General features: G+C 39.8%; 1 protein-coding gene and 1 non-coding gene across 3 annotated transcripts; one reads left to right on the plus strand and one right to left on the minus strand.

The window, feature by feature from the left end:
* Nucleotides 1-346: 346 nt before the first annotated feature.
* TRNAM-CAU (transfer RNA methionine (anticodon CAU)) lies at nt 347-419 on the plus strand. The gene has a single exon. It is a non-coding gene; the product is annotated as a tRNA-Met (tRNA).
* Nucleotides 420-2493: 2074 nt separating this feature from the next.
* On the minus strand, nt 2494-26125 carry TBC1D31 (TBC1 domain family member 31). Of its 2 annotated transcripts, XM_066176589.1 has the most exons (22): nt 26017-26125; nt 23562-23708; nt 22861-22976; nt 20834-21012; nt 18321-18472; nt 17743-17902; nt 17306-17506; nt 15954-16130; nt 14917-14996; nt 14667-14813; nt 14268-14401; nt 13127-13260; nt 12367-12546; nt 11160-11392; nt 10399-10551; nt 9114-9249; nt 8100-8192; nt 6263-6403; nt 5229-5423; nt 4662-4812; nt 3536-3652; nt 2494-2846 (listed from the first exon to the last, which is right to left on the minus strand). In XM_066176589.1, the coding sequence occupies exons 1-22, from the start codon at nt 26091-26093 to the stop codon at nt 2710-2712; spliced, it is 3240 nt and encodes a 1079-aa protein (XP_066032686.1). In that variant the 5' UTR covers nt 26094-26125; the 3' UTR covers nt 2494-2709. The 2 variants fall into 2 exon arrangements, with proteins under 2 accessions (XP_066032686.1, XP_066032694.1); XM_066176597.1 differs by lacking the exons at nt 18321-18472; nt 22861-22976; nt 23562-23708; nt 26017-26125 and having other exon boundaries at nt 20834-20943.
* Between the last annotated feature and the right edge of the window lie 21 nt (nt 26126-26146).

The following is a 26146-nucleotide window of genomic DNA, read 5'->3' on the forward strand; positions in this document are numbered from 1 at the left end:
CCTGACATGCAGGACTGTGCCCTGCCAACGCCGATCGGGGCCAGGGACGGCCCTTCCCTCCTCGGCCAGGATCTCTCATGGTCAGCCCGGTCCCATACATGGGCACGGCGGGGCTCCTCACAGGTTATACTATGGGGCCTTACACTGTCACCGTAGCGAGGCCCCGCTGTCACCCTGCGGTCCCACAGGATCACTCCGAGCCCCCGCACGGCCAGCACAGGATGCCGCCCGAGGGGAGCGCTGTGGGCGGACACGGGCTCGGCCCGGCCGTGTTGTCCCGTGGGCCCGGCGGGGAGCGAGGCCGCCGGCAGGGTGGAGTGCCCTCACGGAGAAAAGCGAAACAGCCGCCTCGTTAGCGCAGTAGGTAGCGCGTCAGTCTCATAATCTGAAGGTCGTGAGTTCGATCCTCACACGGGGCAAAGGCGGGCAGCTCTTTTGCTCTCGGCTGCCTTCCCCCCGCGATTTTAGCGGCGACAATATCGCACGACGCTGCGCCCTGGGCCGGTCGGTGACTTCCAAGTCGTGCTTGTCGTGATTTCCGAAGCGGCAGGTCCAGGTCAAGGGTCTGTCCCGGCGCAGAACTCGCGGGAATGGTTTCTGCAATTGTAGCTTTTGGCAGCCGGTTTTCAGCCCCTGGGCCCTCTGCGAGCTCGTACAGGGCTGTGGGGACGGGGAAATTCCCCCTGCGGTGGAAGCGGGCACACCCGGGGTCAGGCTGTGGCCAGGGCCCAGGAGCTGCTGCGAGAAACACTCCAGTTTATGCACATTTACAGCTTTACCGTTTTTACAAACCATAAGCACATATTCATATAGCCCACGGTGCAGGCCAAAACCTCAGTGGGTTTATTATTTCCCTTTAAATATAGAAATAATCATATGTAAACTCCAAGACAATCATCAGAAAAAGACAAATTTTCTCATCTACTCCCTCTGCCTCTGAGATAATCATGGCCTGATTCATTTTCCCCCTTTTGAAAAGGAATGATGCCTCTTCTCCACGGAGCTGGGGGCTGCATTGAGATTTCCATGGATCCTGGTTGCTGCTCATGTGTCTCTTTCTACTTCCAGGTGCAGTGGATGCTAAGGCAGGGATAACCAAGTACCTTTGTGCTTTGAGGTTTTCATGTAATTTAACGAGAAGCAGAGGCTGTTCCCAGCCCCAGGTGACAAAAAGTTGCTTGTTAGAGGTATCATCCTGGGTCTGCCTGGTGCCTCAGCTCCCAGCGCCAGCACGAACAGTCCTGCTCCAATACTGCTGCCCCACAGAGCATCAGCAAAACCCCAGGGGAAACAGAACAAATTAAGATCCCAGTCCTCGTATTTTCACGGGGCCAAGTTTACCCCTGTATCAGCAGTGTGTGTAGAAATTATGGATGATTAACTTTAATTTACTTTGCCCTATTCTTTTTTACTGTAACACCACATAATGTTCTTGACTCTCGGGTCAAAAGCTTTAGCCATCTGTAGGAGCCTGTTGGACGGACGGGATGGCAACAGGAGAGATCTCTGGAGCCCAGGGCAGCTCTTGATCATGCAGTTTATTGCACAGGTCGTGGGTGCAAGAGCTCTGCTTAAGCTGCCAGCCACAGCTATAAGCGTGCCCAATGAGAGAGAGAGCGGGAGAGAGAGGGAGAGGGGGAGCTAGGAGGGCAGGGGCAAGAGGGAAAGAGCGGGCTAAGAGGGGAGGATTAAAAAAGCGAGGGTAAGAGAGAAGGAGTGTGCCCAGTGGGCTAAGTTCTTGTTACAATACATTGTATCACTTTCTGTGACAATATGTTATATCTCTTTCTGTGGTGAATATTCTAATTTACGCTAACCAACCAGTACAAGACACAAATTTTGTGGAATTTCCATACAGCCTATAAGAACTACTACATTACCATACTGTGTTACATTTTAAACTCTAGAAGTTACTTTCTAGACTCTTTTCTCTTGCTGCCTTGACCTTTGGATCCCTCAGCCAGCAGGGAGGGTATTGTTCAATCAAGAGGGATTCTCCTTCAGGTGGCTAGACTATTGTTTTCAGGTTATATAGTAACTAAGGCTCAGTATCCTACAACTCAAAGCTAGCTTTCATTTCTATTTCAATTTTCGGTTTCATATTTTCAGAATCTTTTGCCAAGCAATCATATTTATAAGGTTTCCCTGCTTCATCTTCCCCAACAGCCATCAGTACCACAAGCACTATGAAGAGCAATGTTTTTTGTTTAGATTGTCTCTCCCATTCTTTCTCATGAAATGAACCTGCTAATATGTGTAACAACTACCCACACTTCCAGCAGCAGGTGCTTCACTCCCTCTCTGGGCCTTGGTTTCAATGTTTGGCTCTCAGTGGAAAGGATTTTTTTCTCTAATTGCAAATTTCCCTGCTGCAGCTTGTAGAATCCACTTACTCATCATTGACGAAACCAACATTTTTACAGTGGTTTGTTTCTTCAAGTCAGGGGAGCCACCAGAAAAAATTAAACATACAAATACTGCACAGTCAGTAACTTAATGGTAAAAAATGAGTTTATTTCAGAAGTAAAAAATAACAAGAAGACTACAAACAAAAGACGTATTTTCTAGCTAGGATTTTATTCTTATATAAAAATATCTCCAAAAGCCTTTAATAAACAGTCTATGATCCATCCTGAATCACACTATACATATTTAGCTTTTCACTGATTAATAATTTGAAATTACAGCTAAAGTCCAGAGCAAATCATGTCAAGGTGATGAGGTTGTAGCTGGGACATGAGCTGGAGGGTGCCTAGATCGGGCCTGTGAGGTGAGCCGTTGTCTGAGCCGCCGGACTTCTGCCATCAGCTCCCGCTCCTGGCGGGCCAGTTCCGCTTGTCTTCTGCCTAAAGACACAGAATGCAAGAAACTTAACATTGCAACCAGTGGTTTTCCCTAAACACTACAAATACCTGTGGGAAAACAGACATCTCTGGCAGAGAAATGCTGGTTTTCAGTACCACTGGATATGAGGCAGCCCTCAGACTGGTAAGAGCAAGTTGTTTGAAAGCGGTGCCTCTGTTGGCTACCAGGTCAGATGCTAATGGGGGCTACAACAGGTCCAGAGGTTCCCATTGCCTGCAGACTTTTGTACATAAGGTGCACTGGAATTTAAACTGTGCTTTCACTGCCAGAGTAGCTAGGACAGACCAGAGGAAATTACACTAATTCTTGACTATAACTCCCAGTCAGATTTTGATGAAAGACAGCTCTACATCCTCTCAACATTCCCAAATCATAAACAGCTATGAAGACAGGAAAAGCATGGGCAAGATGATCAGGTCAGAATGCAACTAAACAAGGCTGAAGTTTACTAGGATCACTCTCATAATGTGACACACTTCAGGCACTTCCTACCTGTGCCAGCCCTGGTAGCAAAGACATTTTCTGCAGGTGTGAAAGAGAACACAACAATAAACTGGTTTACTATCCACTAAACACCTACACAACTAATGACTCAATCACACAGCCAGGTGTTTCAGCAATGCTCTGAAACTAAATGTGAAAGAGACTCACTCCCAGCTTAGAAACTTACTGTGTGGTGATGATGCTAATGTAGACAAATCACCGAGACAGATGCTTCCAGACTTTGGCACCTGCTGGACTTCTACCCCTCTCTCTGTACACCTGGTGTTTAAATCATGCAGTTTCTCTGTGGGAAAAGGAAAGAAAGGTTTTTTGTAAACTAAAAATATTGAAGTTTCTAGTGAATTTTTCTACCTAGAGGTAAAACAGTTTTTCTCTAGAAAGCAAAGCTAGAACAGTCACCCACTCCAGTTAATGCCAAGTACAATTGGCTCAGAATTAGAGGTCAATGTTTCTACTCTTTGGGTCAAAGCTGTGCATCACTGCATTTCATTTTAAGGAATTACAGCTCTGTAATTTCATTAATTTCTTAAAATTCCCTTTAAGAAATTACAGCTTTTTAAGAAATTACATGTGCTGTTTCTTCCTATATAATTAATCTTCTGACAAATAGGCCACTAAGATCATACGGAATATGTCTACTCATGCTTGTAGTTTTAGGAGCCACCCATTTTAATTATGCACAGTTGCAAATTACTCCATACTAAAACATTAGGTAAATAAGGACAAAGGCTGAAAAAGTTTGCCCAAAGCAATACTAATCACCTAACCCTAATATTAATCACTAACTTTATGTGAGCCTTGGAAGTATGGTGGGGGGATAGGAGAAATACTTGCAAAACCATACAAATGCAGCACTTGAGAAGGATGTACTGGCCAATTCTGGAAGCACATAAATATGTTTGGGTTCGTTTGGGGTTTTTTTTGAAAAAACACTTGGAAAAGCCACTTCTTGGTCTAATACTGTATGTCATCATAAGACATTATTTGACAGAAAATTTCTAATGGATGCGATTTTAGAATTGTTTTAAGATGAGCTAAACCTGTGCTCCTACCAAAAATGCCATTTATATTGCTGCATTTGATAGATATTAAACTGAGATTTCTTTCCAAGTCTGGCCTTGGAAAACAAATATATCTGTTTCATGAAAGAATATTGCCAAAAAGCACTTATGGAGTGCTTAGTAAAGGAGTTTTGCCTAAGTCTATCCCCAATATTGGGCAGTTCATTTGTATTCAGTCATTGAATGCTTCATGCCAATATCCACACAGAACTGTATTATCTACATGCTCACCAAAACAGCCATCTTCCCTTTGCAGCTTCTCAGCCAATTCTAATGCATCATTCATTTTGCCATCTAAGAACTGCTTCCTGTGCCCATCTGCAGCAGCAGCCATCTTCTGCTCTTCCTCCAGTTGAGCTTTATTGTGTAGAACATCTTCCCACTGTGCAACAGAGATATTCAATGTTTCCAAAAGATGTGTTGCAAGAAAAAAGCAACAAATAAAACCATCTGGATTATTACAGATTACACTTCACCCTAAAATCAAAATATGTTAGTCAGCTGTGTGAAGGTTTCATTTTGAAAAGTGTCTCATTCAAACATCTGGGGAAAGGTAAAAGTCTTGGGTCAGAGAATAAAAATAAGAGGAACTTACAGAAATAGGAATATGCTTTCCTAAGGCTGAAACATCCTTACCAATTCACTCTTGTGCTTCCAGAAACTTCCAGTGAAAACAGAAAGGAGAGTTCTAACAAAGTATTTCTCTTAATACATTTCAACTTTCTGCACTCCCTGTTACAGGTAAAAGACGGTTACATTTTTGCCAGGCTCACTTAGAAAAAGAAATTATGCAAATACCTTTTTTTCCTCTGTCTCCCTCATGGCCTTCAGCAGTTCAGCTTCTTTCACCCTGTTGTCCTGCAGGAGCTTGACAATGTCTCTGTAGCACTTCTCCCTGTCCTGGTCATCATGCCTGAATCTCTGCTGCGTTTGCAGCCTCCGGTTGGCGTCAATGTGCTTCTTTTCAGCTTTGGCTAAATTTTCTTCAGCCACCTAATAAAACACCTTTCTTACCAGAAATTCAGTCTATTCCAACTGCACAGCGTTACCTACAGAGCAGGCAAGACAAACTGAGGTGTTCTCCAGTATCCCTGTCAGATGTCCCTACTAGAGCCACTCACTAACAGGTGCAGCTGACATAAGATTGATACCTGAATGCCAATACTTTCACCCACATCCATCTGCTTCCAAAAATCAAATGCTGTTTACAAAAATTCAGACCCATATGTTTATTTCTAGACAATATACAAATGCAGATGCCAAGCATATGGGCAGTGGGATAGCTGCAACTATTATTCCAACTGTGCAGTTATAAGTTCTGAGCTTGAAAATCTGAGCAATTCCTAATGTCAAGCTACACACATTAATTACTGTGATCTAGAAGACAGCTTCTACAGCAGAATTTCCTGCCAAGCACTACCAACTGAAATCTCCTTTGAGGCTATCTTTTATTTTGTTATGGTTACAAACAAAACATGTTCCTTAACAGGAGGATAACTTGTTTTGAAAAGCACTGTTGAGTCTTAAACGCTTTCTAAGTCTTGAGAAGTAAAAAAAAAACAACCAAAAAAAAGGTAGTATTTCTGGCAGGTCCAGAGAATTTCAGTATTATTTGGCTGTTTGGACACTTCAGTCAGATTTTTGGAAATCTCAAAATTTTAAACACAGAATCTTAATCTATTAATATAGGTATCTAGAAATTAGATTTCTTTAGAAAATTCTCACATATGAACTTGGACTAGTTAATTACAGTCAAAATACTATTAACCAGTACTACTTGTATAACTTAGCATATTGACTCCCCAGAACATGTTAAGATCCAATCATCTTACTCTATGAGCTTTCTGTATTTCTTCTCTATCTATTTCTATTAATCTCTGAACACGTTGATCTTCCAGATCCACCTTTCTTTGATGGGCTTCCATGTCTTGTTTCATTTCCTTTGTAACTGCCTCTTGGTCTTTGATTAGATGCTGCCAAGCACACAAACAAAAATTATTGTTGCTAAGCTACTAGCTCACGTTGGTAATTCCATCTCTTTAACATTTATTAAAATTTCATTAAACTAGTATTTGAATATATCCACAGATCTCATCCCACTATATATTGTAACTGTCCAAGAAAGTCACAGACCCTGCTGTTTTATCTGCTTGGAACTAGATGAAGCATGAGTCATAACAGTGGCCTGAGTTTTGACAGGGGATGTAATTCCATTCTCCAGATTACTGTGGTGAATAAACTCAGAATTCCAACCTAAATGAACTAGATTAATCATGAAAATACTCTGCAATTTATGGCAAATTTTGGCCAAAACCCCAAAATGTTTCACAGCTATAAACTGTGTTTCGTGGCCCTGGGACTTGTAATAAACACATCTGCAGCTGGAACGCAGAGATGATTTGCCGAAGAAGTACAACCCAGCAGCAGGTCTAGAAACAGCATTTGAGCTTACCACCTTTTCTTCACACTCACCAGAGCACATCTACACAATTTTCTGCAAAAGTTATAACCCCTTCCCAGGCCTGTAGGAATCTATTGAGCAACTGAGGCAAAGTCAACATCCTTTGAAGCTGGAGTAGGGACCCTCGCTGATGGCAGTGAACAGCGCAGGGAAAGACTGTCTGCATAGACTCTTGTGGGCAAACAGAGATCCTCAGCTACTTAAATAATTGCTACCTTTCTAGCCTAGAGAGGATGATCACTGTAGAATTAGTTCCCTTAGAGAGATGACTTTACATGTACTGGAATACCAATGAGCTTAGCCTGGTTTGTGTTATGTAGCCACAATACAGTTGGCTGCGTATTGAATAAATAAATGCTAACAGAAATTTAGCCCAGTCATGCTTAGTATGGATTATAAAAAGTTTATGACCAAAAGCTTTAAAAAACCCAAATATGAGCTGACATGTTTCAAAATGAGGGTCAGAGAGCTGGATGCCTACTTCTCCTTTATTCTACTGGATCTACACAACCTCAAGATAGGTACATGTAGCTTTAATTTCTAAACACTTAAATGAGTATTTAATCAAAATGAACCTTTTTAAAGCCTTCCATTGGCATCCTTGCTTTGCAGTCATTTCTAATTAACTAAAATTTAACTTTAGATAGAATTACTGATTAAAGCTGTTTATTACTGAATAGCCATATTTCTGAATAAATCAGTCATTTCAGAAAGGAACTGCACATTCCCCATGAACCATCCGCTCCTTTTTGCTTAATGTTTTGGCAACTAGACATTTTTTCATCACCTACATCAATCTGCTATACTTTTCTCTCTAGAAAATGCAGATATGTCTGGATATCACAGATGAAAAGGGGGAGTTTCTGGATGAGGAGCACATTGTTACACACTTCCTTCTTATTTACATGTTCCTCACTTCCCTCAAGCAGCTGAGCCCACAGCTAAACCCTGCAGCAACCAAATGATACCTCAGCACAGGAGAAGAATAAAATGGGGAGGATATGAGTATTTTCATCCAAAACAACCCACACTGAGTTGTGTTAATGCTTTTATCAACAGAGGATTTGTTCTAAAAAAGTTATTAAAGAGAAAAGAAAGAGCTCACCTTTCTCCTCACATGGTCTGGCTGAATGAACACAAAAAAATCCAAGAACTTCAAAGGCAGAACCATTAAATATTTGTATTTAGTAAAGTTCCCCAATAATTACCTGTTCAAAAAGCTGTTTTTGTGATTCAAGTTCCATCCATTGTAGTTCTATATCTTGAACAGCAGCAGCTCTTTCCTGCTCTCTCATAGATGCCTTGTAGGGAAGAGAAACACATGAAAATAGAGTAAAGAAATTCTTCTGCTTTAAAAAAATGTTATCAGTAAGAATGTCCAAACCCCCAGGCCCCTAAGTTCTGGTTGACTTTCTGTCACACGAAGAATGGAAAATACTGCATAACAAAAGCACAGGGTGAGGTGGAGAAGAGGCATAGGAAGAGTTTTGCATCCCGCCAAGCTATGTTAGGGAAATACCAGTCTTGAACTAATTCTAAAAACCTGCCAGATGCAGCTCTCAATCAAGTAAGAAGTCTGTGAAGCCAGAATGCTGTGGAGGACAGTAAGGCAGAAGGGGAAGTGGCTGCTTTGCACCTGGCAGAACCTGAGCTGAGCTGAAGCTACGGAGTGTTACAGTGCCCTGGCTGCAGAAACAACCACCCAGCTGCACTGTGCTCTGCAAAGTGTGTTGCTCAGACACAAGGAATAGCCCTGCAAAGGCTCAGTTTGCGCCCATGAGTTGCAAAAGCTTCCATTCTCAGCACCTGCATGCCATGGTGCCCGGGTTAGTGATTTGGAAGTAGAGCAGGCCTGGCCAGAGGCCACTGCAGAGCCTCTCAATGGCAGAGTTAATTTGCAATCTGGACATAGAGCCCACAGACAGCTGAGAATTCACTAGCTCTTTAAGGAGCTCATTACATTTTTCAACACTGCCACTAGTCAGGTGAATCTGGCTTTTCTCAGGAATTTTGCCAGTTAAAGCAAGCCAGTGGTACATACTAAGTGCCAAATAAAACTGTTAAATTACGCATTTACCACTTAAAGCAGTTCACCTCATGCTAAATACATCTCTGGGCTCACAAATCACAGTCTATCAGCTAAACCTTTAGTTATGCATTTTCTCCTTGTTTACTTTCCCTCTTAAACCTTATAGAAAAGAATTGCTTGAGCAATACTCAACCTTTCTTGCAATTTCATCATCGAGATGTTTCAGTTTCATTTGAAGCTGATCTTGCTGATAGTTCTGAAAACGCCTTCTTGAAGCATCTAAAAGTTGCAGTTCCTTTACTTTCAGTTCTCTTTTCCAAGCAGCAAGCCTTCAAAGCCAAAATAAACAGAAATAAGCAAATAATAGAAATAAAAAGGGCAATACCAAAGAGCACAAATATGCAATGCAGTTAGCTATTAATCACTATGAGCTCATCTCCAGCTTAACAAAGCTTAGGAGAGTTGCTTTCATTCCTGTAAATTGACCAGTTTTCATTTAGGAGACAAAATTAAATTCACGGACACAAATCTTCTAATGGCAATATCTCCTGTTAAGCTTTGAAGTCTTGTGTCCTGTTTCTGCTCCACTTTAATAAGTACTAGTTTAATGTTGCTATGATCCAAAACTGGAAACTACTCCTTAGAATAACTGCCAGTGTCCTGGTACCTCTTGCTGCACAAAATTAGTCCCAAGTTCATTTGGTAAATATCAAACTCTTTCAAGGAACAAAACCACAAACTCAGGGATTAGTTTGTAAATAAAGGCTTGCTGTCCTCTTTAAAAAAAGCTCTGTTGGTTACAGAGGTTTAGGAGATGTGCTCAAAAACATGGTGGTTAGGGACATGGTTTAGTGGTGAACTTGGCAGTGCTGGGTTAACTGCTAGACTTGATGATCTTAAAGTTAAATTCCAACTTAAATGATTCCATGATTACCTGTAGTTCATCTAAGAAACTGTGGAGACGTTGAAGCTTAAACCTTTTTCACAACTGCAAAATATACAAACTTAGAGTTCAGCTTCATTTCTGTTACAACTCTTTGCTTATCAACTGATACACAAAGCAGTCGTTTTTCTAGATCCACTAGAAATCCAAGACTGTGTACAGTCATTGATCCTATAACTGACTCATATCTGCAGTGTGGGTCTGCCCACAATGCAAGTCTGAAGTCTCAGTGTGCACACACACAGCAATTGACTGTTTAAGAGACTTCCCAATCAGAAGGAACCAGACAAATGGCTGGGAGCTGAGACAAAAATATGAAGTGACTTGACCTCTAATCTGCTGTATTCCCTCCAGGGAGTGAAGTAGTAACACAATCCAGATCACTTAATTCCCACACCAAAACATGACCCACTAGACCACAGTTAGCCCACATTACAATTTATACAAATTAGTGGTTATTTCTCCTTTACTCGTGGTTGAAATTGAATAGCAGGCTACAGTAGCCAGACCCCTAATGCTTCCTATATTCTAATACCTCTGCCTCTGTTCTGCCAGCTTCTCTTCTTCTTCCAGTAGGATTTTTCGCCTCTGTTCTTCAGCTTCTCGAAGTAATTTCTGCTTTCTATACCAGGCTTCATCTTCTGCTTTCTGTTGCTGTGCTTTGGCTTCTGATTCATGTGCTAATTGTCTACATGGAAGGAAGTCACATGTTAATCATTCAAACCAAATATCAAGAAATTACTTGATTACTTTGAAATTGATGACAGTACTAGCAAAGAACGGTTGAAATGAGACGACATGAAAGAGTATGGCATCCCCTTCGTAGTGACAAAGTACATGAGGACGAGTTACCATATTGACTGTTAGAGACAACAGGGCATTACAGATGAGTGCAGGTACTTTATTCCTCACATTCTTAACAAAAACTGGTTTCTAAGGGTGCCTTGGCTTCATGGTATCCATTGATTTCAATAGCAAGCTAAGAACTCCTTGGCCCTTCAAAAGTTGGACTTCACAAGGTCAGCTGGGGTTTAGGCTCTGGCTATGAGCTTCCATGTTTGGTGACCTGTGGCCCAATATCTTCTGCTAATTAGTAAAAAAAATTATTTAAGATAAGACTAATGATTTAATGCAAAAACATCAAACCAAGTAACTCTCAACCTTTAGCAGCTATTTCAAGTCCTTTTCCTGAATTTTCTTCTCTCTCTTCACAAGCATACACATTACAATATACAAAGGCAATTATGTCCACCTGTCCCTCCCAGTGTTAGACTGTCTTCAATTTCCCACTAATACCTCTCTCGCAAGTATTCAATTTCATCCTGTCTGATCTTCTGCCATTCCTGAGCTTGATAATCCACAATGAATGTGGGATATTTATTAAATACAGGGTACTGTCCTTTTGTAAGTGGTGTGAAGTCATCAAGCATACGCTGTGGATGGATATCCAGTGGTGTAGCCTCCATAAGATGATAGGCTTCCTTAATCACAACATTGATGTCCACGTTGTTACGATGATGAAAGAAATACTGTAAGAGACATGCTGCCATTTACATTCTACACAAGATTATGCACTTTTATGTATTTTTACATAAATATATATTTCTTTTTAATACACATATTTGGGAATAATCCGGAAAATTAGCAAGATCTATATTTCAACAGTTAATTTAAAAAGTTTTTAAAGTTTTCCCTACCAATTCATAAAACATCACCAGCTCAAGTGACTTGAGCCAAACTTCTTCAAGGTGGGAAAGGATGCTGTGGTTCTTTTCCTTCTCTTCAAATGGCAGCTGTGTAAGGGATTTGGGAAGCTGAGTGTCAATTTAGAGTGTCCAACTGTGACTCCTACCACTGGATCAACCTGCCTTGACCTTCAGTGGTCAGCCATGAAGCTTGGAAGTTTCTCCTCTTGGAGGACTATTCTTCTTGTCAAAAATCTTCTCCACCAAGAAAATCTCTAAATGGTCATTATTAAACATAGCAGTAATGTTATCTTCTTGATGTCAGTCAAACGACTGCTCATAAACACATTTTAGTGGTGAACCCTTTGTTTGGCTACAGAGATGTTTTCATAAGAAAAAGAATCTTTCATGGAACACTAAACATAAGGAAACACTTTAATTTCACTTTAGAGAATATCCAATAATACTGCCTAATTTTGAAAATCTGACAAGAGGATAGTGAAACAACATCACAGAATTATTGTCTCCAGAGGCAGAAGTCCATACCAGATCCTCAAAACAGAGACAATTATTTTGTGCTCGATGAACTACTGAAATTTAAAAAATGGTTTTAGTGACATTAGAAAGCTTATGAAAGCTTTTAAAGTTCTCCTTGCATGAAACAGGAGGAAATTGCTCAACGTTTTACTCATTTATTGTGCATTTGTCAAGTACCAGATATTAATGTGAAAATGGATTTCCTTGTAACCTGTCTAACAATAGATAAAGTGTTTTATACATCTTTTCCACATGATTGACTTAAATATGAAGATGTTTACCTCAAAATCTGCAGCTTGATGACAGTGGAGCAAGGGAGCCCTGGAACATATACTATAGGCAACGACAATCATTAGAAAGTATGAAGGATGGTTGGAGAAAATATTGTCGAAGACTTTCAGCCATTCTTCTCTTGTTAGAACCTCAGATAATAGTGTTTCTAGGAGAGGCCAAGCATAAACCTAAATTATTTGGGAAAATTGACAAAATAATCCATTAGAATGATTTTACCATCCCTTTAAAAGAAACAATATGATTTTTCTTGCCTTATACCAGGAATCTAATTATTTATGAAAGAAAGAGGAAATAAACCAGAACATTTCAAGGTAAGTTTCATCACCCACTCTAAATAGTCAAAGTTAATCTGGGGTGATTACAAATACATTTCTTATTTCACTGGATGTCTAAATGTTCTGCTTAGATTTGTGAAGCTACAATCATCCCTAATGATAAAGAGGGATTACAAAATGAATTAATCACACTTATGTCTTGTTAAAAAAAGGGTACATTTACAATGATGTGCAGATTTTCAAGCAATGTGTACTTGAAAGCAAAGAACTTCTAAAGAACTAAAGTAGCATGTATTTGACCATGGACAAGGAGAAACAACAGGAAAGCAATGATATATTCTTTACACTCCCACAAAATTCACTGTTATTTAATGAAAACTCCCCAGAACTAGAAATACATCAAAATAAAAGACTAGCACACTATTATTCACTGCAGTATATTTTTGTATACAAAAGCTGTCTAGAATATTACCTGTGAAGTCACATTGTATTTCATTAAATGCTGAAGTAGTTCTTTGTCATGATGTGCCAAAACATTTTCTATCATACCAAGGACATTAAGTGGAGGATTGGGAAAGTACTCAAACCAGTGCTGACAAAAATTAACTGAAAGAGAACAAGAAGCTGAACACAATCCACTGTAATCCAGAGTGAAAGACTCATGACAACCTTGAAGTTTGGTTATAAAGCTGATGCATTTAAGATGTTGTTTCAGGCAGCAAAACCTATTTAAGAGACTCCCATCTCTTCTCTCTCCAAGTACTCCTAAAACATTCCCACAGTACACTACTACTCCAGCTGCACTGGCATGAGTTTTTGTGTCAGTACACTGTGAACCAGACTGAAGAACTAATCTGGCTCAAATATAAAGTGAAAAAAAATCTGTGAGCTGCGGGACTAAGGCATGGGAAGCAGATGGAAATACTTGTCCTAGGGTGACAATACTTAAACCAGTATTTCTGTCTCACAAAACTACAGCCTGGATCAAGTAATTTTCAATGTACTAAGGATAATTTCTGTAAACTTGGATACTTGCTCACCAACAGCATGTGGTTGCAAAGTGGGTATGTAGTTTGGCAGCACATATCCTCTGTGGACTTAGCAGCAGCTGCAACAACTAATTTAAGTGTAAAGCACTTAATTTAGAATGTTTCTTCAGAAGACAGCCACAGCCAGCATTCAGACAAATGTCTAGGTTTGAGTTACCACATGCTCAGGACAACTAAACAGAGTAAAACCTTGAAAGAGATCATTCCCTTTTAACTGGGAGCAGGTGACAGGTGGGCTGGGTGGCTGTGATTTCTTTTCCCATGTCTCAGAGACTTAATTATCATGATATAATTATGCTAGATACATTTGAGTTTGCAAATGCTAGATATATTTCAATTACACTTTACAAACACTGTTAAAACTGCTAACTTTTTGCTAGGAACACTGCAAAAGGAAGTCACATATTTTGAGGTTTTTGTTTTAAGCTCCATATTAATTCCTGGCAACACCCTGGTGACCTCTAAATAAGGCAATACCTTGGTGATTTCAGCAGGAAAAGCTCTTTTGCATTGGAAAGTTTAAACATGTTGCAGCATATTCGAGTTTTTTAAATCACTGCTTACCTACGACTGTAGCAACAACTTCAAAGCAGATCAGCTGGTTGTTCTGGAATAATTTTACAAATGGGAATGCTAGCAAAGGCAAGTAGGGTGTCTCAGCAAAGATAGCAGACCAGTGAGCTAGAGCTGACAAGGTCCTGTACACAGAAGCAAACAAAGGTGTAGAAAATATTGATACAAAACCAAACAAAAATATAATGTGTATTTTGCAACCACAACATAGAAAGATTGTGAACTTCAAGACAGATGCAGGATTGTATGAGTTGCCAAAACAAAATTGCACAAGGGCATTACTATGTCATTTTAGAATTTTTCTTACAGATGATTCCAGCTACTGGATACAGATGACTATATGAAAATAAAAATCTGTAATTTTTAAATAAATACAAATATATATTTTACCTCTGTAGAACTCTCAGCAGTTTCCTACTTTTGATAGGATACTGTTTCTGAATATTTACGAATGCATTGTGGATTCCCCTGTCTATCAGGCTGTTGAATGCCAAGTGGTTTTCAGGAAGTTGTAATAAGGAACGCCAAACAAACATCCTGCAATTAAAATGCAGCCTTAGTCAAGGAAATTCTTTCTCACAGGCCAGTAAACACTAGCAATTTTATTTTGTACAAGCATGAACATGCACACAAAAAACACCTGTACTTAGCCGGATATTCTCCAAATCCTTTCAGTAAGGCCCGCAGACGTTTCTTGTTTAATCCACCTGGCAGTTCATTCTACAAAACAGGGGATCAACAATAAAAGTAACCATTTTCTCTTTCTTTGCACTCTAATCAATGGGAGTGGTTAAATACTGAAGTTTATCACAGTGTCAAAAAAAAACCCCAAAACAACAAATGTTACATTGTCCTAGGAACTTCAACAACAAAATAAACATAATTCAAAACATCATTTGTCTCCTGAACTCAAAGAACAGCTGCCATTGATTTCAGTCAGAAGCAAATCAGACCCAAACTGACTATGTACCTTTAAATGATGGATATAGCAAACCATAAGGAATACTAACATAAGAAATAGATCATTTGGTGATACGTAAATAGGAAAATATATATATATATATATATATATATATATATATATATATATATATATATATATATATATATACACACACATATATATATACACATATATATACACATACACATCATACACATATAGATATATACAGATATTTATATATATATATATATATATATATATATATATATATATATATATATATATATATATATATATATATACATGTACATAAAAGCCATGAGATAAAGACAGAGAGAGAAAATGGCCCTATGATGACAGAGGGGAATAAATGTAACAGTAATTCATCTTCTAAACAGCTAAGAAAAAAAGGAAATGGATTCTAGGCAGACATTTTAGAGGTGGCAGTCTGCTTTCTGCAGGGAAGCAGATCAGATCTAGCAAATACCAAATGTGTCACAAGTTGCTTGAACAACTGCAGAGATATCCCAGACTGGAGGCAGCTCTGGCTGTGTCACATACTGTAGGAGTATGGGCTAAACAGAGAGAGAAAATGGTACTAAAATTTCCTTAATCCTTGCTCTGCTCAAATATCCAAGTGCATCAGTGCCTGAATTCATTTTTTAAAGCAAATGGTAATGAAATATAAACACTGCAGAATGAAGGACAAAATATTTTCAATTTCTGCCTACCTCTTTATTTTCAAGTGATGTATTTGGTTGCAGTTTTAGCAATCTGCTTTGAATTTTGCTTTGTTTGGATTTCCATGGTCCCTCTGACCTTTCTGAAGTCACTTTTTTGATCAGTTTATTTGCCTCTGATGCGTACTTGGGCCCATCTTCTACAAGTTTGAACATGAATGGTGGAGGCTAGTATTAAGTATGAATACCTTGGTTAAAATCATGTAAGACAGATTACACAGAAAAATAATTTATTGTTTACTCTATTTTACATGCCACATTTTTGAGTTTGATGGCCATAAAAAGAAGACTAGAAACACATTTATACTGTAAATAAACAGATATAGATTGTATACTTCTGAAAAAGAATGTCCATGAACAAAATGAGGTTTATGTAGCTCCCAAGCTAACTCAAACATCATGTTATTTCCTTGCTTAACAAACAGTAAAAATGTAATGGGGATAGTATGGATATGTATCACATACTGTTCAGGTTATTTACTTTACTGTGTTTCTCAATGTCATTAAAATACTTTGCATTTCTATAGCACCAGTTAAAAGAATACAGAAGACCTTTACTAACTTTAATTAGTCTTCAGTGTCAGGCAGGTATTAATTAATTCAATGCTGGAGATTGTGAAAGCAAGTGACAAAGTGGATATCCCAGTTCATGTCAAACCGTCAGCAAAAGTGCAAATGGAATGAGTGTGACATCTTTACATAACCTCCCTCAGCACCAGCTCCATCATTATCCACAGCTGGTTACTGTTTACTTCAAAGACATGGTGATTAAAGACATATGGAATTCTGCATTTAGAAAGCTCACTCCCATTAATAAATTAATGTAATAAAATAAGAACTGGTATTTAGAGTGTTTGTTATTTAGGAAGGATTAGGAGTGTATGATTATGCCATAAATGATGCCTGGTATCCAATAACACAGTAAGAAGAACAAAATCACAGTAACAAAAACACCCTTCATGCCCACAGTTTAAGAGAGCATTAGTTGCAAAACATTTCCTATAGGAAATGGACCAGAAGAGGCACAATTATTCTGTTTCCATCTCCTCCAAAACACCATTACAAAAAGAAATTGATGCCTAAAAATTGGTATAGAAAGAAATACCATCTCCCCCTTTCAACACCAGTAGCACAGTGATATATATACCTTAAAAACATCAGATTACCTGACAGGCTGGAGGGACTGTAAAGGAAACTGTACAAATCACTTTTTTTTTTTTTTGTCTTGTTAAATACGGCACCTCAACACACGTCTGCAAACTACTGCTGATGCAAAACATATGCAGACAAATAGCATCTTTAAGGGGACTTACTGCTGTTTTAAGAAATGTAAAATACTCTACCTTATTTCCTTCTTGAGTCAAAGCTTGGACACTGTATAAATTAAGGCTTCCATTTTCCATTACTGAGGCAATATACCGTCCATTGGGGCTAATCACTGCTGTACTAATTCCCTCTTCAGGACTCCCAATATCAAAAAGAAGTTTGCATGTTTCTATGTTGATAAATCTCATAATATTATCTTGACTTAACACTCCAAGGACCTATAAGTTAAAAGGATTCATCCATTACTGCTGCCAGTGCAAAACCAAGTGGAATACCCAATTCAGCAACGACATTCCATTAAGCTAAAGGAGCAACTGAGTAAAGATTCAGCACAGTAACTTTCTTTTTGTATCGTACACCTCTGTACTCCCAGTGCCTCCCAAAAGCCTTCCAAGTGTAGGTGTTGAATCCACTAACCAAATACTCCTGTCTTAAGCTTGATGGAAAAACTGACCTGATTGGAGCCCCCATCAAAACTGTCCGGGAGGAATTCCAGGTGACGGACAGCTCGCACTTTCTCGGGCATCTGGATTATTCTTATCAACCGCTTTAATTCCAAACACCATAAGTGAAGGTGATTTGATTTCCCACCAGCTACCAAAGTCCGACTATCCCTGGATCACAGGTAAAGTTTCCATCAGTATACTATGATTTAAATTAGTGTTAGCTAAAAAGAGAGACTATTCATTTTGTTCTATGCCCTCAAATCACTTTTGAATCAGTTATTATTCCTGTGATACTCCCCTGAAAGAACAAAATAGCTCCTAAATAATAAAATTTGCTTTAGTAAAGGATAGTTTAAACCTTATTTTAGTGGTCACTAAAAATCAACCTAATTTCTTTCAACCGTTATGGGACTATAATAAAACTGCTATTGATTTTTGCTGAAAGTATCAGTCATAGCAGAGTTTAAAAGCTTATCATAGTATATAGGTCAGTACTTCCACAAAATATTATAAATGAAGAAAGAAAACCTGTTTAAAACAACAATTTTTATAGTCTGCCTTTAGAATGTTTAAAATAGCAATTTACCTGGTAACTGCAAACACCTTATAAAATAATACAGAACCTTCTACACGAGCTGGCAACTGGTATTTACAGTGAAGAGTATCAAATTCCCATGCAAAAACAGAATTATCTTTGAAACAGCTGAGAATGGTGTTACTCAATGGAAGAAAAAAAACCTGGAAGAATATGGAAAAGAAAAAAAGTGGGATGTTGTCAAGGAAGTATATTTTAAATTAACCAAAGTGCATGACAAAATAAAACATGGCAGGTGTGGCTATTACTGTAAGTGTGCAAGGCTTAGATCCCACAGGGAGCCAGTTCCTGTCCCCTGTGACAGCCTAGAGAGGAGCAGGTGTGCTCTCCTTGCACTGGTTAAAAACTTGTTGTACCCTTTGCTAAGCCAGCTCAGCTCACTGAAATAACTGTTAAATTTTATGTGTCTTATTTTTATAACTGTTTAAACTCTACTGTTTCCAATGAGTGCAGAAAGGGCGCAATACAAACACTGGGAACATCACTGGCTGAGATTAAGTCAGTGCTACAAAGTTCATAGTTTTGGTCTGAATGATCTCTTGGGGCCCTGAAAATCTGGAAATATGGATATGTGGGTTGGGTTTCATTTTAGTGACTGAAAATTGGACATTCAGGCCAAATGAGTCACTTGACAGTGAGCAAAAGTAACCTATGGGGAAAAGAGTCATCTCAGCTACCAGAGTCATTTATCTTCAGACAGACAGAGCTGTTCTGTCCTCCTTCAGGGACCCTGAGGAAGACCAGACAATGAATTGAGAGCAGATGAATTTTGGTGAACTGGAGTACTGAATAGTTGCTAATTTTCTGCCTTGCTACAGAAAAATACCACAGGATGGTCACAAGCAGTTGTTGAACAGTGATGCTTTGGAAACGGTCATTGTAGATGTGTTGTATTCTCATTTGTCTCACCTGCTGTCTGTTCACTCTGCCCTTCAGTCTCTATCTTTTTAAATTAGCTTTGCCCCATACCAATCTAACAGAAGGTGTGTGTTGGAGTGTAGCTGGGCTTAAGAGGCATCAAAAAGCACACATGATTGGTGTGACACTGCTACACTGGCTCAGAGAGCAAGCAAGAATCCAGCTTTGCACACTGAGTGTCAGGCCTGTGCTCTGATAATTAATTTGAACTTCAGTAAAGCACTTATTATTTGTATGTCTTAGATCATGGCATGAGAATAAATACCATTACTCTAAAAACAGGAAAGTGCAATCTAGATGACTTGCATAATCTTGTAAGAAATGGTACCACCAAAGCAAGAGAGCAAGCTCTTGATTCCCAAATGTGATCTATTAAGTCAAAAATAATCACTAGTGTTTGGCTTTAAAGATTGTTTTCATACTGCAACATCCTGATTCTACTAAATTCCAAGAGCCACTTACCAATAAGAAGTCCCTACACATAGCCTACACAAAGAAAGATACTGAGCAGTAGAAAAATCTTGTCTCCACTAGAGAAATGCATCCATCTTTGGAGGGAAGATGTTATGATTATTTTAGCAACATGATCTACACAACAGTTTTAATAAAACAAACAAACAAATATTTATGGATGATCTTTCACAGAGTAATTGCTGGGTGACTATTTTAAGCTGACAGAATTTCTGCCTGACCCAGAATTGGGTGAGGACACTCAAATGAATAGCCTTGTTCTCTGCAAAAGCATCACTGCTTTTTAGTGGCCAGCCTGACGAGAACCTTGGTTTGAAGTGGTGTTTGTCAGACTATTCACTGCAGGGCAGCACGTGTGCAAGCCATGCTCAGGCATTGGGTCAGGACTTTCTGTAGTACTTAGACCAAAGTGTGACATTTGGTGGCGCAGGCAGACCTGTTTAAAGCAGTGTAATGCTAAGGGAGACCTACTTTAACCACTCCCTGACATAAATATGTCATCCTTCTCATCCCATGCTGTTCCCCTGTGTCTGTGCAGCAAATAGAAGGAAAGAAACCACTAGGCTGAAAAGCAGTGATTTCTTTTTGCTGAGTTCCTTCTCAGCCTCATTTGTTCCCACATTCAGAGCTTTGCATGCACAGACAGAAGAGCTTTGGAATAAGAAGCTGAATGGGGCAGGTGGTGGTGACTGTTTGAAGTTACCATTATGACATCAAAACTGTTTTTATTACAACACCCTTAAATCCCACTATCATTCAGGCTGGAATCAATGTACACAGGTCCTCTGAGCCCACTCTAGGCCAAAGAAAGGTCAACCTGGAAGACAGCTCCAATTTTCAAGTTAAATTGGGTCAGTCAAGGTCACGTCCAAGCAAGTTTTGAGTATCTCTGAAGACGGAGACTCTTTAAAAGTTCCCAGCAGATCTCTGCAACTAGTGAATCATGATTTCAGTGGTCTGGGTGATGTGATAGGATGACAGCTGAGATACCCAAAGATGACAAAAAAGATTCAGCTGTATTTTAAAGACTATTAACAAGTAATGTGATTTTAATATGTGATGTTATACCTTCTGCGGTGTGCGTGTTCACCCTTCAGCAATTGCTCTTTACTCACCTTTTGTATACCCACAGACTGACGAACATTCAGCTTTCTTATTCTTTGAAAGGTGTCCAAGTCCCACAGTTGAGCTGTATCATTGGAAGTAGTGATGGCATACTTGCCTGAGCCATGGACAGAGATGGAAGACACTGAAGATTCATGGCCTCTCATCCAACTAACAAGCTCCCGAGTTCCTGCAGAAGTTGATGAAAAAGATATGAAAGTCATTCAAAGTGGAACTGCTAGTACTACTTTAGTCTTTATTGTCAACACTCTGCTGTGAAAGAGACATTTAAGCACAACTAGTATATAACCATTTGCCATTACAGCCCAACACACAAGAAACAAAGGTATCAGTCATCACATAGCTATTATACCTTAGAGAGGCACAACCTTCTCCTCATCTCCAAGTAACCAGCTTTATAGTTTATGCTCAGTTTTGCACAGAAAGCCAGCTTGCACAGACTTGTTTAATTTAGCCTAAAATCAATCTTTAAAAAGTCAGTGTGATCAGTTAAGCTCAGCATGCCTCATAGAGTATCTGATATGAACACCCACAGAAGCTGAAACTGAATGTTCTAGTTAGAATTCTGCACTTGTTTTTACTTGTGGACAGAATGTGTGAATGATTACACAACTATTTACAGGTCCAAAGAAGAAAGGTTTTAATGACAACGGGCTATGACTATAGAAAGGCAGAGTCAGAAAGCAGCAGCTCATTAATTCTTCTAGAACCCCAAACATTTTTATGCTGTGCACGGCATTCTAAGGAAATGGTTCCTCTGACTACAATGTCTCCCACTTGTGACTGCATGACCACTAATCTTTCCTCAGTAACCAAACTGCACTGGTGGCAATTACACTGTTTACATTGGGTGGTTTGCCTGGCAGCCCATGGGGTGGTTCCAGCTACTGCTGTGGCATCAAAGATAGGAAATGGCTATAAAGCAGCTCATAAAGACTAACAATCAAACTTTCTGCTGTGCTTACAGACAATGCAGTGTTTAAAACTATCATCACCAGAGAGGTGACATGGGATTAGGGAGTTTGTCTTCTAAAGGAGGGGATGGAGCCCATCAGGTAAGTACTGTCTAACACCCTTAGGAATTGTGCCAACTTGGGTGAGTACCATTCAAATTTTAGACCATTCTTCAATATGACTTGATATCTGGAAACAGCACCATATAAACATGCAGTACTATCTGGAGTGATAAAGATTTCTCTAAGTGTATCCAAACATCTAAGTTTGGCCTTGCTGTTGTTGAAAGGAAGAGAAAAAGTGCAGAGGATGTCAGACCTTAACTCTGACTCTACCTCTGTTTTGAGGAACATTGTGCTACATTAAAATCTTCACAGATAATGAGTAATTCCTACAGCTTTTCAAAAATATTTAAGTCCAGATAATATTTGGATATAATGGAGATATTACAACTGCATTTTCTGATAAGTAGAGAATAATTAATGAAGAATGAATTGTCACTGCCCTTCACCATTTAGCTTCTAATCAAGACAGAGACACACAGCTGTGATGTTAATTTTTAATATTGCTTTTGAGTAAGGATATAGAACTACTTGAATACTCAAAAGTATTAACATTTCTTTTCAAGCATATTGTCACTTTGTTCAAATATTTTACTGTAAATATAGTTAAGAACTTGTTCAGTTGCAAACTAGCATAGTGTCAACTGGTTTTATTTTGGCTTTATTTTAATAGAGTACCTCATTCTAAGTAAACATATTAAAAACTGCTTTAAAAAAAGGTAACATACCTAAATACAATCCTGTGGTGGACTTCAGTTAAACAGATGCCCGTGTGACTCAGTCAGAATAAAGACTGAGGTGGTTCGAAGGGTTCATTTAGGTTCATTACCCAAGGAGTATAACCAACATGGCCCCAAACTTTTCTTTTTCAGGCAGTTGGCATGAAATACATCATATAATTTCCATAAAACAAACTATCCAAAAATTTAAGATTAAAACTAAAATTATGTAAGTTTTCATGCCAGTGCAGATAGCATTTAAGCCTTGAAATTTCTCCTTACCTGTATCAAAGCACTTAACAGAATAATCTGCCAAAGCCACAAGGAACTCTGTCTTTCTGTGAAGATTAAATGCCAAAGCAGTGCAAGCCTGCATTGTCCTCTGAACAAGGTTGAACCTATTTAAAAATACACATTTTCATTGTATTAGGAAACTTGGTTCATTTAATGTCAACTGAAGTAGTAACTTAACTGGTTTCAATATATTTCACAGAGAAAAAAAATAAACTCAAAAGAAGGGAGTAAGTAAATCATATCCAAGTATAATAGATCTTAAAATCAGTGCTAATATTTTAAAACTGTTAGTATTTTAAAACTCAGTTTAAAACTAAAATGCTAAAAGACTGATGGATGTATTTCTGCAAATGAAAACACTAGGTCTAGTCTACTGTAGTTCATAGCTCACTCATTGATCTGTATTGGCCCAAGGATAACTTCCGGTGGTAGCACTTAAGTTCTATGGCATTGCTGTTCAGTTTACAGTTGCAAGCCTCTAATCTTTTTGAGCAGCTAAACTAATGAAATAACATTTAAGGAGTCCACGCACGACACTGGGTTGAAGTTTCAGCCCTGAGCAAACTACTACCTATTTAAAACTATCTAGTTAAAGCACAACCTGTGGGATCCTGTCCACGCAAGTTCCACACCCCTGAATGCTACAGATGTCTCAGACAACTAAAAAGTCTTGATAGAAATATTCTTACCTGTTCCCATTCAAGTCAAAAACATATATATTCCCTTGGCGGTCACCAGCGAGGAGAGAATCCCCAGAACTGTCAAAAGCCACATTCAGAAAATGTATTGTCTTTGAATGGTACCCTTGGACACTGTGAATGATGTTCACTATAAGTCTGTGAACAAAGCCAGCAAAACAACCACGCTTAGAATAATTTTATTACCATTTACATCTGCAAGACATAGGATTAAAATGTTTCTACCTTATGATTTTACAATTCTGATTTTCCACGTGAAACCCATGTATTTCGAATATAAAAAATATACTACAAAGGCAGTAATTCACTGGGTTGGAAGGCAGGTAGGAGACATGTAAAGCAGATGGGGGAAATTCACCATTCATGATCCTTTTGTGCGGCTCCTGGTTACCTGATTTCCATTATTAATGATTAACACTAATATATGCTGAAGTATCTGAAAGCCCAATTCAACACTCAGCAAGGAACCTGGCTCATCATTACCACTGCACAGAAACATTCTAGAAAACCGAGAAGCTGTGCATTACTGTGAGAAACCACTCTGATTAGATGTGGTGAAAATAAGTTTTAATATCACTTCTTTTCACAGTCTTCAAAAGCATTGGGATTGTTAAGCCTGGAAAAGACAAGGCTCTGAGGTGACCTAATTGTGTCCTTCCAGTGCCTGAAAGGAGCCTACAAGAAAGGCGGAGAGAGACTTTTTACAAAGGTCTGGAATTCTGGGACAAGGATGAATGGCTTCAAACTGAAAGAGAGTAGGTTTACATTAGACATTAGGAAAAAAAGTCTTTACTGTGAAGGTGGTGAGACAGCCAGGCTCCCTAGAGAAGTTCTGGATGTTCCATCCCTGGAAGTGTTCAAGGCCAGGTTGGATGGTGCTCTGAACAGCCTGGTCTAGGGGAAGGTGTTCAGGCCCATGGCAGGGGAGTTAGAACTAGATGATCTTTAAGGCCCCTTCCACTCCAAACCACTCCATGATTCTATGAAGAAAGCCTTATTTATTACTCTTCATCTGAGCTATTATAGAACAGGTTTCCACTTCCATCCTTGTACCATGCTGTCCACATAAAATGGAGCCAGATGCAGAAATGTGCAGAATCAGCTGTAAGAGGAATGTTCTTCCAGGAAGCAGGACATCAAGATTTGGAAGATCTGCCTATCCTGGATTTATTGCCTAACACTAAGCAAGCCAATCATTTTGTATTATCACTTGGATGTAAGTTCACAATTAAACTAAACACCTAAAACTGTGTCAGATATTGGCAGGTTGATTAAAGACTGCAGAGCACTTTCAGAATGCTCTGAGCACGGTTATACGAGATGCTGATAGCTCTCTGAGACACAGAATATGCTACCCAGCACCTTCATGGGGCTGTGGGGGTATATTACAAAGTCTGAGTGAACACCAGAAGGTCATTCAGCCATGGTGCAGACTACTGATAAAACGAAGTGCACCTCACTAAGCCCATTGTTTTCTTCAATAAAAAGGCCACAAAAACAAAACTAGAAAGATAAAATATTTTAAACTGTATTTGAAATCCAATGATGTTTGTGGGATTATGACATTAAAGACCCTAACAAATGAAGTATGACTTCTGCTTCTAAAACCACCCTGAAACACAAATACTTATCACTGCAGCTACACCACCTTCCAAGATCTTCTCAATGTCACTCTCTGCCTTTCAAAAGTTTCCCTGCCACTAAACTAAGCCAGGAGAACACAGCTGGGAGTTCACAGGGCAGAGGCCCCCAAAGCAGCATTTGTGCTGCTGCTCTTCAGCTTAGACCAGGCAGTATTTACACAGCATATCACACTGCGATTAATCTCTTAGAATTCCCCCATGGCATTTTATTCAATGCAACTAAAACGGAAGCACTGAACTGGGGAAAGTGCCCAGCCAAGCTGAGCAGCCTGGGCACGGAGGTCTCACAGTCTCCTTGGGGACCTGCTCCGCCTTCAAGAAGGCATCTCATTAATACATGTAAGTATCTCAAAGGCGGGTGCCAAGAGGATGGTGCCAGACTCTTTTCGGTGGCGCCCAGCGACAGGACGAGGAGCTACGGCCCTAAACTAAAACACAAAAGTTTAACCTCAACAGTAGGAAGAATTTGACGTTGAGGATGGCAGAGCACCAAACAGGCTGTCCAATGGAGGTCGTGGAGTCTCCCTCTGGAGACATTCCAAGCCCACCTGGACGCTCTCCTATGCAACCTGCTGTAGGTGACTCTGCCTTGGCAGCGGGGTTGGACTGGATGATTTCCAGAGGCCCCTTCCAACCGCAGCGATTCTCTAATTCATGGGGAACGTGCTCCTTCCGTTATCTAATCGGGCGACCCCGGGCTGCCCCTTCAACCACCCTGCAGAGGCTCAGGTGGGCCCGGGCCGGCCCTGCCCCGTCCGCCCGCTTCTCTCGGGCAGCCGCTCCCCCCGGCCCGGCCCCGTTACCCCCGCGGTGCGGCCGCCCCGGCCCTGCGGGTCCAGATGGGCCCCCGCGGCCGCTCGCCCAGATCGCAGCGCTCCATCCCCGCCCGGCGCCGCCGCTCCCGCGCTGCCCTCAGAGCTCCGCCCCCGCTCC

This window comes from Chamaea fasciata, unplaced genomic scaffold (assembly GCF_029207755.1).
Source record: "Chamaea fasciata isolate MVZ Bird 193981 ecotype frontalis unplaced genomic scaffold, bChaFas1.0.hap1 SCAF_1, whole genome shotgun sequence".
In the NCBI taxonomy this organism is placed as follows: Eukaryota; Metazoa; Chordata; class Aves; order Passeriformes; family Sylviidae; genus Chamaea; species Chamaea fasciata.

Bases quoted from the DNA above. Each gene is read 5' to 3' on its own strand.
- TBC1D31 (XM_066176589.1), bottom strand. From the start codon at position 26,093: ATGGAGCGCTGCGATCTGGGCGAGCGGCCGCGGGGGCCCATCTGGACC. The intron at 23,709-26,016 runs GTAACGGGGCCG...CTTTGTTCACAG, and splicing joins GGGGCGGCCGCACCGCGGGG to ACTTATAGTGAACATCATTC. The intron at 14,814-14,916 runs GTGTTTTTTGTG...TTTTAATTGCAG, and splicing joins GAATATCCGGCTAAGTACAG to GATGTTTGTTTGGCGTTCCT.